The sequence below is a fragment of the Malurus melanocephalus genome, unplaced genomic scaffold (genome assembly GCF_030028575.1).
Source record: "Malurus melanocephalus ecotype Western Australia unplaced genomic scaffold, MMel_1.1 scaffold_10, whole genome shotgun sequence".
NCBI lineage: Eukaryota > Metazoa > Chordata > Aves > Passeriformes > Maluridae > Malurus > Malurus melanocephalus.
In genome coordinates this window covers 3,823,530-3,840,472 of record NW_026623242.1, presented here as the reverse complement: position 1 = coordinate 3,840,472, position 16,943 = coordinate 3,823,530, and the positions used below count along the sequence as shown (strand labels likewise).

Sequence of the window (16,943 nt, the reverse complement as noted above, 5' to 3'; positions counted from 1 at the left end):
TTTTCTTCCAGTTACCTTGTTTTTCTCAACAGCAAAGTTGTTGAATCCACCAACAAAGTTCAAGAATTCAAGCTTTTTACTGATCTAGTGAACAGATGTCTGGTGACAGTCCCCACACGATACCCAATTCCATTTAGTACTGCTGATTATTGGACCAATTATGAGTTTCATAATAAGGTAAAAATGTATCTGTGGACAGTTTTAATTAAACAAAGAGGCTGAAGACCTTTTAGCAGGTACCTGTAATTTGTTCAAGTGCAGCACTAATATATGAACACTGAGAACACTGGAAAATAAAGAAGTGTCTGAGTTTAGTAGTATTTCGAGCAGTAGAGTATCTGGCAATGGCCTTTTCAAATAAAGGTCATGTAATACAAAGAGAAACTTTATGACATGTCAATGACAAACTATTTTTTTCCTAGAGAAAAGAGAAAATGTGTAAGGGAGGGAAGATAGGGTTAAGCAAAAGGTGTCTSCAGAGTTGTACCACTGGCAGATGGAAACAGTTCTTATCATAGAAATTATAATGGCTGAGAAACAGAAGGAATAAAGTAGGAAGAAAAAGTTGAGCACTAGTACAGATGGAATAAAGCTTATAGAAATCCTGGATCCCATTTTGCTAACAAGCAGTGCATTTATGTTAATGTGATAAATGCATGCTGGAAGGACTAAAATGTGGGGCTAGCAATTTGACACTACCTTTATATTATACAAATTGATTTCTGTACCCTTGAGGGATAAAGTTGGAAGATGGCCATTCATTTTAGTCATAGTGTTCATAGTTTGTCATAGTATTATTCTTACAAAAATAAGAGCTATAAAGTGGATTAATGTTTATAATTTGAATTCTACAGGTAATTCTTTTTTATTTGAGCTGCATTCCAAAATCTCAGCATTCCAAAACCTTGGAACGGTTTTGTTCTACCATGCCTACTAATCCTGGACTTGCACTGAGGTATGTAAAAATACTTTTAATCAAGGCAGACTGTTAACATAACGATTGTTTTTTTTGTGCAAGACCTGCATGATTTGCTTTCTACTACAGAAGTAAAACTATTCCTGTCATTGCATGTTGCTTGAGGGCATACTGTGCCTTCTGACACCATCTCAATCTTAGATGTGACAACATTTTTTACTATCTGCAGATAGGTTATAATTATACAGCAATTAACTCTGCATTGTACATGATGACTCCAAATGGTCAAAATTTCAAGTGGGCTAGTTTTCTATTAAAATCTTGTTACTTGATGATCTATTACAAGGATAGTTCTAGCACAGAACAAATAAAAATGGATACACCACTCTATAACAGTGCTCCCTTAAGTCTTGACATTTATTTAGCAATGATAGATCATAATTTTAAAAATCCGATGGGAAGCAAGCAGTTAATGTAAGCATTGCACTGACTTTTACTTGAACAGTATTCCAAAACGTGCTCTTTGAGGATTAGAGAGTCCAAGTTTTACTGTGTTCAGGTGCAGTGAAGGCATGAATATTTGAGTAATATTGAAAAGTCCCAAAACATCGTCCATCATCAACAGTGACCTGCAAAGAACTCAAAACAAGGCCTGAAATGAGTGTGTGTGGTTATGGGCGTGGGGAGTGTGTGACACACCTGCCTTTGGCACACAAAGTTAATGACTTCATTTTAAACCAAGATGCGATTCTGTCTAGATGGAACTTGCAGCTTCCTTAGACAATGTTGATACTGCATGAAATGGGTGAGCAGAAATGACTGAACAGTATCTCTAGCCACATGACTATAAAAATAAGTCTGCTTTGAAATGTGCAGTTACCTTGTGCATGCTGAAAGTGGATGTGTAATCCACTTGTAATCTTGTAATATGCCAAGATCATATTTTCTCTCTGATTTTCCACTTCTTAATTATTCTCTGAAAGTGTATCTTGTTTTGTTCTGAGAGCATGATCAGTCAGTATTGTATGTGGTGGCTTGGGCTTTTTCCGACTTGCATCTCTTGACCCACTTAGGTATAATACATGTTGTGTATAATTTTGTGTATCTTTGGATAGCTGTTCTGTTCCAAGTGATTAGAGCAGTGCTTCTTTCTCATGAATGCCTTTTACAGACTGCTTCTGAGATACTGGGAGGAGAGCAATGTTCAGATTCTGAAACTACAAGCCAAGATGTTTACATATAATATCCCAACATGCCTGGCCATCTGGAAAATGTAATGCAACAGTCATACATCTGTTTTCATAGATATTGCTTTTGTTTGTAAGGTTTACTTCACAAAGGTAAATCTGAAATGTCCTTCCAATTGGGCTTGTGCTGGAAGCTTCTCTTTCGTTATCTTAATTACAGAGTAACTGTTTGTTAGAGCAGACAGAGATACTGTCACTTCTTTAAAATGAGAAATTAAATTTCCCTCTTGGGGAAACTTAAATGAATGGTTATTATGCAGATAAATATGAATGATGTGTTTACAAGTTGCCGTTTAAAATTCAACTATTGACTTCTGTCTCCCCCTCTCTACCCCTCCCCTTTATATATCACAATAGCAGTATTCTCCATTATCCAGTGATGCTGAACTGATCTTTTTCTTCAGTGTTTGTTCATAATGGGGAACCACTGAAATGTCTTGCTCATGTAAGGTTGTTTTTAAAAAATGGCTATTTTTATCTTTTCACAATAGATTAACCTCATTGGAAGTTAGTTTCTTCTCAAGGAATTAGTAATTCCATTCCACAGTCAGTATTCTGCCACTAATGGCATTTAAAATAATTCAAGAATAAATGTTTTTATATATTTCTTTTCCTCAGAGCCATTGCTGCCGAATGCTTTCTAATGGGACAAAGAGAAGTAAGTCAACACAGTGTACTAAAATGAGTAATTATGAAATTCTGTAAAACTTCTCATACCTTGGTTTTATCCAAAGAAATGGTCATCTCATAAATCCAAGATTTCTAGTTAGTTGAAATACTCTTGTTTATAAACACCAAAACATTTGCCTCAAGTGTGAGAAACGTTTTTGACAGTTGAGGTGGAATGAATTATATGAGTACTTGTACATACTTTTTCTGTGTATCTTTCCCATATTGGGAGGGCTGTATTCTTCTCCTATTTTATTTTTTTTTACCTGGAGGAGACTGTTGTATTTTTAAGTTCTAGCAGAGGGATGCAAGATTTGTGTTGGAAGATGCTAGTGACTATCTTTACAAGTGCACAAGAGGGTTGGAGAGGAGCTTTTTGTAAGGACATGTAGTACTAGGACAAGAGAGGATAGCTTCAAACTTGAATATTAGGAAAAGTAACTTTACTGTAGGGTTGGTGAGATACAAACATGTTGCCCAGAGAAGTTGTAGATCATTTCCAGGGATGAGGTTTCTAGGCAAGACTGGGTGGGGTTTTGAGCAACCTGGTCTAGTCTGGTGGAAGATGTCCCTCTTGATGACAGGGGGTTTGTTAACTAGATGATCTGTAAGATCCCTTCCAACCCAAACTATTCTTTGGTTCTGTTAAGTAGTTGGAAGGGGAGGACTGTCCAACCAATCTGTGTAAGGAGTTTGCATAGTACCTGACCACACAAAAGACATCAGCTCCTTTTTTCCAAAAAATAATAGGTTTACTTATTAGTACATAGGGGAGGGAACTATCACTCTATATACAAACACAAAAGCGGTTTATGGGCGCAGCAACTGAATCACTTTCTTCCTGGTATTGTTGCTGTCACTTCCAAAATATTCTTCTGCCAGTGGAAAGATGCTGTATTTCTGGGGATGGGGGTTGTCATGAGATCCTGGATTTGTGACTCATCACTTGCTTGTGGTATTTGTGCTACTTCCCTGCCGTATCTGGTTTTGTGTTATTTTTGTAGTGACTTGTTCTTAGCGTCCTTTTTTTTGTCAGTGGTCTTTCTTCTGAATCAGTATTAAAGCTCTAACTGGTCCATAAAGGGTAGCATGGCTGTTGTTWGACTCACATATGAAATGTTTTTTTTTCCTTTTTTTTACGATCTCCTACAATGTTTAAAAAAGAACAGAATTAAGAAGCAGAAATTTTTGGCTTGTTAGATCAAATAGCTCAAAGTCAGGAGATATAAAAGGCTTGGTTGCCTCGTCAACCTTAATTCTGTCTCTGTGTTGATGGTTTGGTGTAATCTGTAATTAGTCACAGATCCCTGCTTCAGTCATTGTATTAGATGGACTACATCTTACGACACTGCCTATAGTAAGGCTGGTGACGGAAAATAACCCTGATTTGTTTGGTTAGAAAAATATATGTCAAATGCATAAAAAAGAGGGCCCTTAAGGAATATGAGCCAATTAAAGGAACGCAAATGTGAAACATTGTAGCTGGATTACACCCAGAAGAAATCTTGTGGTTTTCTTCTGCAACTACCTCACTAATTATGGTATGTGGTAAAATCACTTAAGTAGGCACACACAGTGCAGTTGGGCTTTTGTAGGGGTCTTGGTTTGGGATGTATTGAGCACTTAGAATCTTTACACAAATCAGTGATTGTTCCAGATAACTGGATTTTCTAGTAAACAAGTAGGATATTGGTTTAAAATTGAATTGTGATTCAGATTATGGATTTCTTGTTCCTGGAGAACCCGTCATTTATTTCCTTCAGAGGTCATGTAAAGGTTTGTTAAAAGAATATGAAAATGGGTACAAGTTTTTAAAATGCCAACAAATACTCCCCTAGTGACTCTGAGTGAAGTTGGGACTTCAGATACCAGTAGTTGAAGGACACTTGAGTAAGTATTAGTATTAAATATTTTGGTCCTCTGTTTTGAACCATAAAATGGCAAAACCATTTTTTTGAGAGTTGCAAAGACTCGTACTGATTGTTAAGGCATAGATAGGCAGATGCTGAAGGAAAAAAGCCCATGAAACAGTTATTTTCATTGCAGGATTGTGCTGATATGCAATAAACAAGACTTGAGACTACATATTGAATGGTGAAAGAAACATTCAGTAAGCTGCTTCATTTCCTGAATGTGTTCCATCCTGTGCAATGAATGAGGCAAGAATCTTGTGAAGAAAAATAGCATGTCCTCATGTAACTAATCGTGTTCATACAAGGGTCAGAATTAAGGTCAGGCATAAACTTGCCTTTGCTTTTAGTAGCAATTTAATACTTCAAAACTATTTTAAAAATTATTGCAAGAGATTTTTATGCTTCAAATAATTAATTTTGAGTGCATGAAATTGTGCTCACTTTTAATACTTGCCTTTTTTTACAGGTCCATCATTTATATCAGAGAGCCCTTCAGAAGTTACCTCTATGTGCAACACTGTGGAAAGATGTAATGTTTTCTCCTTATGATTCAGTTTGAGGTTTCATTTAAATTCTCTGCATATCCCATATCCATAGATGTGGTGATGCTCAGGCTCTGGCTAAATCTTATATCTGCTTCCCCATCTCTTTCAGCAACTCTTGTTTGAAGCATCAGGAGGAGGTAAAACTGATAACCTGAGAAAACTAGTTTCCAAGTGCCAAGAGATTGGAGTCAGCCTAGATGAGCTTTTAAATTTAAACACTTACAGAACAGAAAACAAGAATCATTGAACGCTGGGTATGGTCAGCCATAAGTCCTATAAAATGCCAAAATCAGTTGAATGATTCTTCAGGCTGATCCATGCCCTAAGATCTATGTAAGGCAGATGAGTATTGCTGAGCATATCAAGTCTCCAGTCTGCTTTCCTTGAACCTGGAAACAATTAACATGATCTTCCTCTGGAAACATGAACTCCTGTCTGGCCTTGCTTCTGGGCCCTGCCAGATTCTCATAACGTCATCTACGTAAGTATAGTTAATCAAAATGACAGACTTTATTTTTTTATGTTTTCTTTTTATTTACTGTTTTCTTTGTTTTGCTGTTCCTGATTCACTTGACACTCTCGCTGATGCCTGAGAGATCTGTGTTTGGGATTAATTTACTGGGCTGTGTTTACAGTAAAAAGCAAATAGTCCATTTTGGGTTTTTCCTTTTTTAAACCTTTTTTGAGACTTTTTCATTACAGGATTTAAAACAAAAGCAGCCGCTCTTAAGGAAAGTGTAACTGCCGTGGCCACAAGTATGCTTCTTGCACTTGAAGGCTCTAAGAGGGTTGCTTACTGCCCTTTTCTGCATTGGACTCATGGCAGAGACTATTAAACTTGAAGATTAAAGAAACTTTTGCAAATGCCAGTGCATCAGAACCTAAGAGTGGTCAATTATGTGCAATTTTTTGTAAAGAAATTTTAATTTATAATAAAGTTTAACAGTTTAAAGAAAGATAATATTGATTTGTTTTGTTTTGGTACCACCTTGCGCTATCACAGGWGTTTTTACAGAGATATTTTCAATACAAGCTGGCCTTTCAAAAAATCTGTTGTCTTTTGTTATTTTAATCAAGAGATAAGCAAATGTCATTGAGCTGGCTGTTGTAGGCATAGAATAACTTCATCCCCTTGGGTTTTTCATCCCCTTGCCTCAGGGAGAAAGTTGTTTGTCCCATAACAACTATTCCTGTCAAACCTGTACATAAACCTGTGTGCTTTCACCACCTTTGTCTTATCAACCTCACCTTCCCCCCTCGTCTCCTTTAGTCAAGGGCAAAAAGCACAGGGCCGGGCCAGCAGTGTTGGTCCTTTCTGACCATCAGGCAAGGAAGAGCTGTGAGAGTGTGATCTTATTCACTTGTCTAACTTTTTGAATACTTCTTACCATAATATATACAGGAGTGGAAGAGCTAGCAATGGACTTCATGGTGTCTTTAATGTTTTTACTGAGGAGTTTGCCCACTGTAYCTTTTGTTTTACATAGTCAGTGCACTGATTGCAGTTACAGGTAGAGACTTTCTGCCTGGCTTTGTATTATTCTGCATGGAAGTTATATTTCAGGGTTTTTTTTTAATATTATGTTCGTTTATATTAAGATGATTATTAGAAACAAAAAAGGAATGGTTGAAATTGAGAAGACTGAGGAGGTGTGTTGATCTTTTATAGCAGGTGTTTGAGACCTTGTCTCATCTCAGAGTCAGGTGTAGAAGTGGCTTACTTTCAAAAATCCTTCAGGCATGTTCCCTGTGCACCTGTACTGCTGCTGCTCTCCTCAGCACTGCTACTCAAAGGAGCAGCTTACTTCTCAGAGTGGTCACATCCCATCAAACATTAGAAATTCACATCATCTTCAGAGGAGCTAAGTGAAAAGGGGCAGTGAAAATTACCACATACTGCAGTTTTCCTGAAGAGCCCAATACAGCTCAAACCCCTGTACATTCAGTACTCTGTAGTACTGTCCTGCATTTGTACCATGCCCAACTGGATGCTTGGATCCAATTTCACAATATACCCAAGGTCAAGATTGTGTTGATAATGAAAGATGGAGTGTTTTTCATAGTTCCCTTTTCTCCTGGATTTTACTGTAAATGTTCTGTGAGATGAGTTTCTGTCCCTGAGGCTCCACAATGCTCACACTGAATCATCAATCACTGAATCATTAATCTGCAAGATTGTCAAAATCACCTCTGCCCTTATACTGACATGTCCACTAAACTGTATTACAAAGTGCCAAGTCCACTCATTTTTTGAATACATACAGGGATGGTGACTCCACCACTTCCCTGGGGAGCCTGAATCTTCACTTAAGCTAGTCAGACCTAAACTAAGCCCCTTTCTCTCAGGTAATTTCAGTTCACATCCCATTAAATGTTCTTTAGAATTGCAGGGCAATGAGCTGCRTCTTAACTGGGGAATCTAGACTGGCTCCTTACATGATCTGCCTTTTCACCTGAGACTGGGAAGCATCTTAACCATTGATTTTAGAGAGTGGTCAGGAGGAAGGTGAGACCAGAGAAGGTTTGTTTTCCAGTACAGAGCAGGAGTGTCAGCTTATCCTTATCTGTAGAGTGGCTTAATGTTTGCAAGAAGCCCAAGATCAAAATTTGGCTTAAAAGAGGATATAAATGKTAACTGCTACTTTCCTTTTTTATTGCGTGCAACTATTTGTTGTTGTCCTAATAGAGTACCTGACAATGAAGCAGAATATGGCCCATAACTGAAACTTCACCTTGTAAAGCTGTTAGCAATGGATTATCAGTGCATCTGTTTGTTCTCTGTTAATGGGAGCATAAAATGCCACCATAAAGTTTGCAGGTGCTGCACCTGGGGTCCTGGTAGCAGTGATTGTATCGTGGCTCAGTAAAATGCTGACAAAGATTAAATGGGAAGAAGCTTTTCAGTGCAATCGAGAGGGCCTGATCTAGCAGAGAATAGCACAAAAAATACGGTGATGTTGTATATGTGATCTGCTTCAAATTGTCTGAGCTAGGAAAGACTTTGGAAAAGGGAATGATTTTCAAGTAATTTCTCACTGCTGCCACAGCGTGTGATGGCCACAGGTGATCTGTGAGGAACATATGCTTTTTGAGAGATAAAAATCAATGAGGATTATTATCTCTTATTTTCATGAGTATTGTCAATCTGGCTTTCCTTTTTAACCCTTGGAGTTTGGTTTTCTGGTCAGTTTGAGAAGACTTTGTGGCTGAGGAAAGGTTATTGTGGAACTTCTGTAAATTGGGTCTTGAGGGCAGTGATGTTTTCTCTTGTGTTGGCTAGAGTTAATACTGCATGAATAGGAAGACAGAAGAACTGCTGCTACCACCTTCCATGAGGAAGTTTTAGTTGTGATTTTATGTGATGTAATAGCCCATATTTTTTCAGCACATACTCTCTGTAATCACGTCAGCTCTCACCTTCCTCTCCTGAGGCTTTCTTCTCCTGCTCTATTTTGGTTTAACCSCAGTCAGCAACCAAGTACCACAGAGCCACTTGCTAATATTGCTCCCTTTCTCACTGCGTTGGGGAAAAAAAGGTAAAAAAGAAGGTAAAACCCATGGGTTGAGATAAGAACAGTGTAATAATAAATAGTTCTTAGTATTTTCCTTCCTTTGTCAAAACATTCTGCTGCTTATTACCTCACATGTTGATATCAGCAATGTATTGCAGTTCTTTCAGAGCCTAGAAGGTGATCCCAGCTGCTCGGTTTCCCTGCTCTCCATTTCCAGGCTGCTAGCCCTGTTACCTAGCATCCAAGCAGTCAGGTGATCACCAGTGATCACCTCGGTGACAGRTGATATCTTTGAATATTCCACAGCTCTCTTGGGGACAGGGGTTGAGTGAATCTTTCTTGTTCTGCCTCTTCCTCCTGTTCTCGTGATTGGCCCTGCTTTGACTCCCTTTACTAAAGGAGCTCCCTTGTGTCCATTTCTCCTGGTGGAAAGGGGTATAAACCCTCCTGGTTCAGCTGCAGTGGACTGGGCTTGGAGCAGCTGCAGTGCCTGCACCTTTGCCATCAAATCCAGGGAGATCCTTCTCCTTGAGGATACTGAATGCTGCTGAACAGGGCTCAGTGGCCTGGACCAGGACCCTGCATGCTGCAGGGTCTGTGTCTCTCTGGAATTGCCAGGCTGGTGGATTCCTCTTCCCAAGTATTTTCCTAGTTTTTCTGGATCCTGCACTTGTTCTGGGGGAAGTTCCAAAATKCTGGAGATACCCGCTGTCCTAGGCACTCGCCCATACTATCCCACACAGAACTGGCTACTCAGAGCTGTCCCGTCTCAGGGCAAATCTCTGGGTAGTTTTCTTCAATAGTTGTTCAGCAAGACCTGGGACACTGTCAAAAAACAGCAATAAAACTATGTTGGTTTGAACATCCCAAGGATATTTGACGTTTGCAAGAACTGTAATAATTAGCCTGGAGAAGAAGAAGACAAATGGAGGTGTCTCTCCCATGGTTTGGGTCTCCAAGGAGAAAAGGTATATTATCATTGCTTGTTTCCAATAGATGGCTCACAAAGTACAAAGATGATAGCAGTGCTGAGTATAAACAACAGATTAGTTTCAYGACCAGCAATTCTGTCGTATCGTAAGCCAGCATTAAAATACAATAATGCAGCTCTGATAAAAAGCACAACAGTTCTGAGAGCAAGTAAATCAACATTGTGATCATGGCTRTTAATAATGAATGTTTATAACAAGTTTGTTCTAACATGTTCTAATAATATTTGTCATTATCTCAACCCTTCACTGCCTCATGTCAGGCACCAAAAAAAGACAGTTGTGGTTTAACATCAGCCAGTCACACAGTACCACACAACTGCTCTCTCACCCCCTCCCTCCATGGTGTGATGGGGAGCGGAATCAGAAAGAAGGTAAAACTCATGGGTTTATGTAAGAACAGTTTAATAATTGAAATAAAAAATATATAATAATGCTAACAAATGACATCATTATAATGAAAAGGGAGAAAATAAAAGAAGAAATAACCCACTCCCCCTAAAAACCCCCACCCAAACTCCCAAGCGATGTACAATGCCGTTGCTCCTCACCCACTGATAGATGCCTAGCCGGTCCCTGAGCAGGAATTCCCCCATCCTGACCAATTGCAGTTTTATTGTTCAGTATGACATTATGGTCTGAAATATCCATTTGGCCAGTTTGGGTCAGCTGTCCTGGCTGACCAGGAGAAGCTGAAAAGTCCTTGACTTTGTATAAGCATTGCTTGGCAACAACCACAACACCAGTGTGTTATCAGCATTTTTCTCACACCACATCCAAAACAAAACACTATACCAGCTAGTAGGAAGAAAATTAACTCTACCCCAGACAAAATCAGAACTTTGAAACATTCTGTGAACCTCCTTTCTCTTCTGGAAGAGATCTTAAGGCACCCTTCTCTGCCAGGATAGATTGGATAGATTTTGATAGGAAGGTTAACAGCATGAGCTGCACTGTTCTGAATTCTGTACAGCTAAGAAAAGTGAAACTTAGAAAATTCTTGTTGGGACAACAGGAAAGAGTGGAAGTACATTTCTTATATCACCATACACAGACCAAGAAGTCTGAAGCACTTTGAAAGGGTGGTGGCTCCAAACTGCAATTACAAGTGTGATACCATCAATTCTTAAAGTGATTGAGAGAGATCAACTAAAAATCTCTACCCAGAGGACAAACTCCATGGTTTAAAAAAAATATGATCATAAAAGTCTTAAGATAGCTGAGACAATTCCTAAAGACAGCCATGTAATGTGTGCTGAGGGTTTAATGATGGATGCAGGAGATGGTGTATAGCAAGATCAAGTGCTGTGGTAGGTGCATGCTGCAGTGCTGTGTTGCCAAAAGCCAAATATAGGAGACTTGGATAAAGCCAAAGACTGAATTATGGGTAACAATCTTGCTCAGACTGCAAAGAACTTGTTTTTAGAGTACATCTGTTTGCTTCAGCAGAGAAATGCTGAGGAGGATTGGTATGTGGCACTTGTGCCCCAGCTGTCAGTGGAGTAGTTTTGACTCTGTAAGTAGGAAGTCCTGCTTCCATGTGTTTTCTGGTTGTAAAGCCCCTGCATAATCTGATGGATTGTCTGGAGATTACTGTTGAGAGAGAAAGATACCACACTATACATAATGTAAATAGATCTATAATTACACGATGGGAGATAGGGAAATGACCAGTGGAATTTAAGTGGGAGGCAAAAAGTACATGTTTTTTGTCTGAAATCAGCACGTGAGAGGGTCAGTGTCGGTGAAGTGCCAATGAACATAAAGCATGTGCTTTTATCGCTTGTTCGGCATAATCCTTCCAGAGTTCTATACTGAGTTGTTTTTGAAGGCCTTGTGCCAGGTCTTTATTAGATCAACCGAGATCAAAGGTTAGGCTTGATTATTATTTTTGTGTGTCTTTCTGCCTTTTTTTCTGCTCAATTCTACTAAGCAGTCCAGAAACTTTCAGTAATGAAAAGCGTTTGTGGAAGTGGAGCAATGAAAACTGTTTCAGCCGGACCTTCTCAACTAACATTTAGGGGGAACTCAGAACATGGAGGTTCAGCATCAGGACCCGAGCTCACTYTCTGTATTGAACACTTAATTTTTGATGTGGTGGAAGTCCTAAACTGTAATATGTAAAAATGGCTGGATAGAGAACCATCCTTAAAAACCTGGAGCCAAGAAGCCTTGATCCAGTCACAAAGCACCCATTGATGAGGTTGGCTACTGGGCCTCGACCAACACTGGGTTTTGTGTTTCCTAGAATTCAGGCAGCTGGACAATGGAGTGGACTGGGCTGGTAAGTCTCTAAGCAGTCAAGAAATACACCTACTTGCCTTGGATATCTGGTTCTGCTGGACACACTGAATGCTAAGCCTACAGCTTGGATTCTATCCCTCTGAACCATTGGATTTGTGCCAGAAACTCCAGAAACACTGGTTGTGTTAATGGGATTGGGCAAGATACAGACTTAAGCCCAGGCTAATAGTTCAAGGCTCCCTGAATAGTTTTGGCTCATGCTGCCCAGTTCTGTTTAGTGAATTAATGTGTAGATAAGACGCTATTCCTGAGATGGTTTATGAACAAGACTGTTCTGTTTTGGGGGAAAGTGGGATTGGAGTGTGTRTAGACCTGAATGATGCTTTGAGGGCAGACAGTCTCCCTTGGCAGTTTAATTGACAGTACAAATGTTGCTGCTGTGCCTAGAGGTGTGTGGCTGGTTGTGTGCTGGGGCTCTGGGGTCAGAGGAGCTCACAGAACTCAGCATACTGACTGAAGCCTCCTGGCTTTTTGCTGGATGGAACTGGGATCCTGGAAGTCCTGAGTACCCAAAGTATTGGAGATGGGATCCTGATGCCTTTTCCTGGAGGCAGCAGCTGGCACTGCCCAATGTTCTTTCGGCTGAAGCACTTCAATGCAGCTGTTTTCCTCTGAGCTAGAATTGAATGTCAACCTTCCCACAACTATAGGGATTAAAAAACAAGTATRTAAACAGTTACACAGGGTGAAAGAGGGGATGATTACCTAATAAAATGGTGATTTTTCTGTAAGGCCTACAGAAACTGTGGTGGTGGTGGTTATGGCAGTAAGATTCCAATTTGACTGAGCAGTCAAATGTGTGCAGATTGAGGCACTTTCTATGACATTTCTGCTTTTCTCTTATAATGCTGGAGCCCTTTGATCAGTTAATTAGTTGATCTATTTTTTAATTGTTTCCCTTTTGCATTTAAAGCTCTTTGTTGTGACTTGCAACCACTTTGCTGATCAAGGATGCTCTGTTTCAGATGGAAAACCATTGAAGCTGAAGGGCTCCCATTGCCAGCCTTTTGTCCATCTCCAGCACCACCAAGGCAGGAGAGGCTGGGAATGTGCCTTCTGCCAGAATTCCTCAAATTTGCACAGGGAGTTTTCTCAAAATGTGCCTCTGAGCTTTTCAGAAAAGGGAGGACTTGCTGAAGCAGAAACTGAAAAGGAAAATGAGTGTTTCCCAGCAGCAGTGAGGCACACTTGGGCACATGGTGGCACTAAGTGCCTGGCAAAACAAAGCTCAATTTCTCYATCCAGCCTGTGACCTCGGAGCTGCATCCCTGATGGAAGAGGAAAAAGCTGAGTATTGCAGGGCAAGACAAMGTAAGAAATCTAAGCTTCCAATAGGATGTCTGGGAATACTTTCTTAGCAAATGTCTTCCTCTGACTGTCATCTGTCCTACAAATTCTGCTTCTGGTCATCGTACACCCTCAAATCCCTCGGGGCAAGCTTTTCCTGGAGTGTTTTCTCATGTCTCCCTTGCAAATAAAGCCAGGGCACATTTGTGCTACCTTTTCAAAAGATCTATGACATTTATTGAGTATCTCGCTCACATTTAGAAAATACATTATTTTTAAAAGGTGATGGCTTACTTTTTAGTYGGAGTCCTTCTTCTGAATCTTTTAATGGCTGGTTAACATCACATTGGCAGCCTAAACTTCTGAGCCATAAAATGTGAAACCTCTAAATTTTTTCCTTATGACAGAGGTATTTGGGGTAGAAAATCTGAGTGACACAAAAGGAGAAATTTGCCAGGGAGCTCTAAGGGGGAAATAGAGCTGAACAATCTTTTTCTAATTATCGTAATAAGAGTGCCACATTATCAGAAATGCTTCGTACTCTACTGGGAAAGAGAGCTATGTTAATAGGAAACAAAGATATTCGATCCTTCATAGATCAAAGCACTTTTATCATGCTGCTGTCAGTATGAAAGGCTCTTGGTGTAAGAATGGTACTCAGTGGACAATAGCTTGTTTGTCACTTATTTAAAAAAAATTGACCTAATGTTTTATTTATGAGATCCCAAATTTGATGAGAAATGCTTCACTCTAACATAAAGCAACAGTTTTTAGGACTATGCTGTAGCTCACTGCCTACAAACATGAGAAGTTCTACTGTGAAAGCAGGAATATTGGGTATGGGAATAAATGCTGACATCCACTGAAGTGAAGAAAGTCCTTGCAAAACTTCTTAATTCTACACTGTGGAGGTCTGTGGGCTTTTTACCCATTTTTCTCCTTTATGCTCACTTGTGTTCAGGATCTAGCTCAGAGTTTCCTACTAGGCTTTTTCTTTTTGTGTTTTTGCAGTACTTAAAGAAAACAGAAGCTGGTGTGGGACCAAAGCTCCAAAGTGCTCTCCTAACACAGATAATAATAAAAGTAAAAAGAAATTGATACTGAGAACAGTTTGCCTATGGCTCACAAAATGGATTTTTTACTGTTGTAAAATCCTCCAAGGGGAATTGCTTAAAGACCTGRGAAGACCTACACACACCCACAAACTTCTGTGAAGAATAGTGTCAAGAGAATGGGAAAAGGAGAAAGAATGGTTTTCAAGGGAAAGCCAATCAGTTTTATAGGTAGAAAAGCAGATAAAACTAATTTATAAATTCTGATACTTTACTTTGACCTGTATGTAATTTTGGTCCAAGCTAGTATTACCTATTCCTATTTAAGTGGAGTGAATAGAAGAAACAAACTGTTTGAATTCTGAATAGTCTGTCAGTTTACCCAATTTAACACCTGATGAACCCAATAAAATGCAATCATTTATTGTTTTGTTTGTTTTCTACTGACCCTTGCATACAAGTGGGGTTTTAGTGATTTTTTTATGGAAATGCTTTGGTTTTGCATGAATATCTTTATTGTCTTGCTCTGACTGGTGCTCCACAAATAGTGACACACTGTGAATGAACACACATGTCCTTATTTAAGAGTGGAGATCTTTCTTCCCTGTTTCTGTAATATCAATAAAGGACATTGTACAATCCTCCCCTGTGCCCAGCACGTGTAACCATATGTAGTTTGCTCACTGTCATTTTGGTTTCTCTTTGCTGCTTTTTTGAATGAGGAACTTGATGGCTATGAGATTTTTTTAAGTGCCTTTGCTCCAGCATCTTCAAAGGTTGTGTTTTCTTGTATCTTTTTCCCACAAGAAGAAATTCAGTCTCTATACAACCTCTCTACACTTGCTCTCAGAGATAGTCAAACTTATGTTAAATGCTCTGCTTGTACTTTTAAGCCTAGAGAAAGGTGGGCTCATGACTTGCAGTTGCAAAGTGGCTTTTTTCAAAAACAAAATTCTCAGGAGATTCATTAACAAGCTTTTGCTTGGAAACTTTAGAACATTAAGGTAGMATAAGGTGCTTGTCACTTTTTAAAACAATGTTGAGACAAAATAAGGAACTTCACAAACTTCAGCTTCAAAAACTTAAGCATAGCCACCTCTAACTTATCCAGACATAACAAGGTACTTACTAAGGCACTGACTAGAATTTTTTAGTCTGATTTAAAATATATTTTGGGAAAACAAAGTTAGGAGAAGAAAGAGAAAGTAGAGAGGAAGAAAAATGAGGGAGGAAGGTACACAGTCACTATCCTTGGATGCAGTGATGAGACTTGATTGTTGCAATTTAGATGTCTGTTGGTTGAAGTGATCTGGCAGTCTTGATCTGCCAGGGGTGGGGGAAGCCCACAAAACACAAAGTCCAATGGTTAATTTACGCTCAGGCTCAGTGGGAACACCCGGGTACCTGACCTGGGGGGGCAGTTTTACACTGTCTGATGCAACACYKTGGGTCACTGGGGCACTTCAGAGGTCTTTGATAGTTTATGACACCTCCTAAGACATGACAGCTGCTTCTCATATCAGCACAGTGGAGCCAATTATGCCCCATCATAAGGGATGAACCTTCAGACTGACCTGTGAATGCCCAGTATCTCCTCCACAGGGGAGTTTTACACCTGAGCCAGTTATGTAAAGCAGGMCATTGGCATCATAAAAAGCACAATCCCATCTCCCAAGAGCTGCYTCTTATAGGCTTCTTCTCTTATGTGGCTCAAAACGCTGTCCGTAGCCTCCAGTGGAGGGTGTGCAGCCCCTCTGCACCCTTGCATGTCATTGTCAGCAAAGCACCCACTGCTTTTGCAAATGGCCAATTGTTTGAGCCATTCACCATGAACATTTCAGTGTCTCACACTGCAGCACTGATTTAATATTCTAGAATTCATTCTCTGGCTGCACATGTCTCTCTGGGATTCGTTTTCACAGTCAACCGGAAAGGAAACCTAGAAGGACTTCCCAAAAGGCTGTGGTACTTCCTACAGGAGGTGAAACATCTGTTTTGAGTAGAACAATCTCCCCTATAACTTTTTTTCTTAGAAGACTGGGAGTGCTCCTTCCTCTAGCAAAAGGTTAGTTCATAAATGGGAAATGYTGATAATAACTGCAGTGACCTCTATAGATAGTCCTGAGAAGCTGTTGCTATGCATGGAACCAAATTAATAACTGTAGACACCTGTCAAAACAGTGATTGCATATAGAGAATGACACCAGATACAAAAGGAGATGGTTGAGACTTCCTTCAAGAGTTAGTTTTGGAGTCCTGAGACCTTCAAGGCTGGCTGCAGAAGGCTCTGGTATGTGCATGCATAAAACTGAGTGGAAGTGTTTAGATTCACAGATGGACAGTTTTCTTCTTGTAAACGAAGCATATATTTACTTGACAAGTGGAAGTSTTGCCACCTGTGAAAAAGCTAAATAGGGATTTTGAGTGGATCCTTTGTGACTAAGCTTTTTAGAAATCCTGGCTGTGGGCCAGCTCTCAAGAGGAATATTCTTAATGTTTGTTTTTTCTT

General features: G+C 39.6%; 1 protein-coding gene across 4 annotated transcripts in view; it reads left to right on the top strand.

Moving 5' to 3' along the window:
* Positions 1 to 6,316, top strand: part of ZFC3H1 (zinc finger C3H1-type containing) — a 37,950-nt gene extending 31,634 nt beyond the window's left edge. For 2 of the 4 annotated variants that reach the window (XM_057377801.1, XM_057377809.1), the window contains exons 30-35: positions 12 to 177; positions 855 to 955; positions 2,088 to 2,189; positions 2,782 to 2,821; positions 5,212 to 5,274; positions 5,400 to 6,316. In XM_057377801.1, coding sequence (XP_057233784.1) covers positions 12 to 177; positions 855 to 955; positions 2,088 to 2,189; positions 2,782 to 2,821; positions 5,212 to 5,274; positions 5,400 to 5,537 — 610 coding nt within the window. In that variant the 3' untranslated portion in view covers positions 5,538 to 6,316. Of the gene's footprint in view, positions 1 to 11; positions 178 to 854; positions 956 to 2,087; positions 2,257 to 2,781; positions 2,822 to 5,211; positions 5,275 to 5,399 lie in introns of those variants that run through there. The other 2 variants (XM_057377792.1, XR_008966099.1) reach the window with 2 other exon arrangements.
* The last annotated feature ends 10,627 nt before the right edge of the window (positions 6,317 to 16,943 follow it).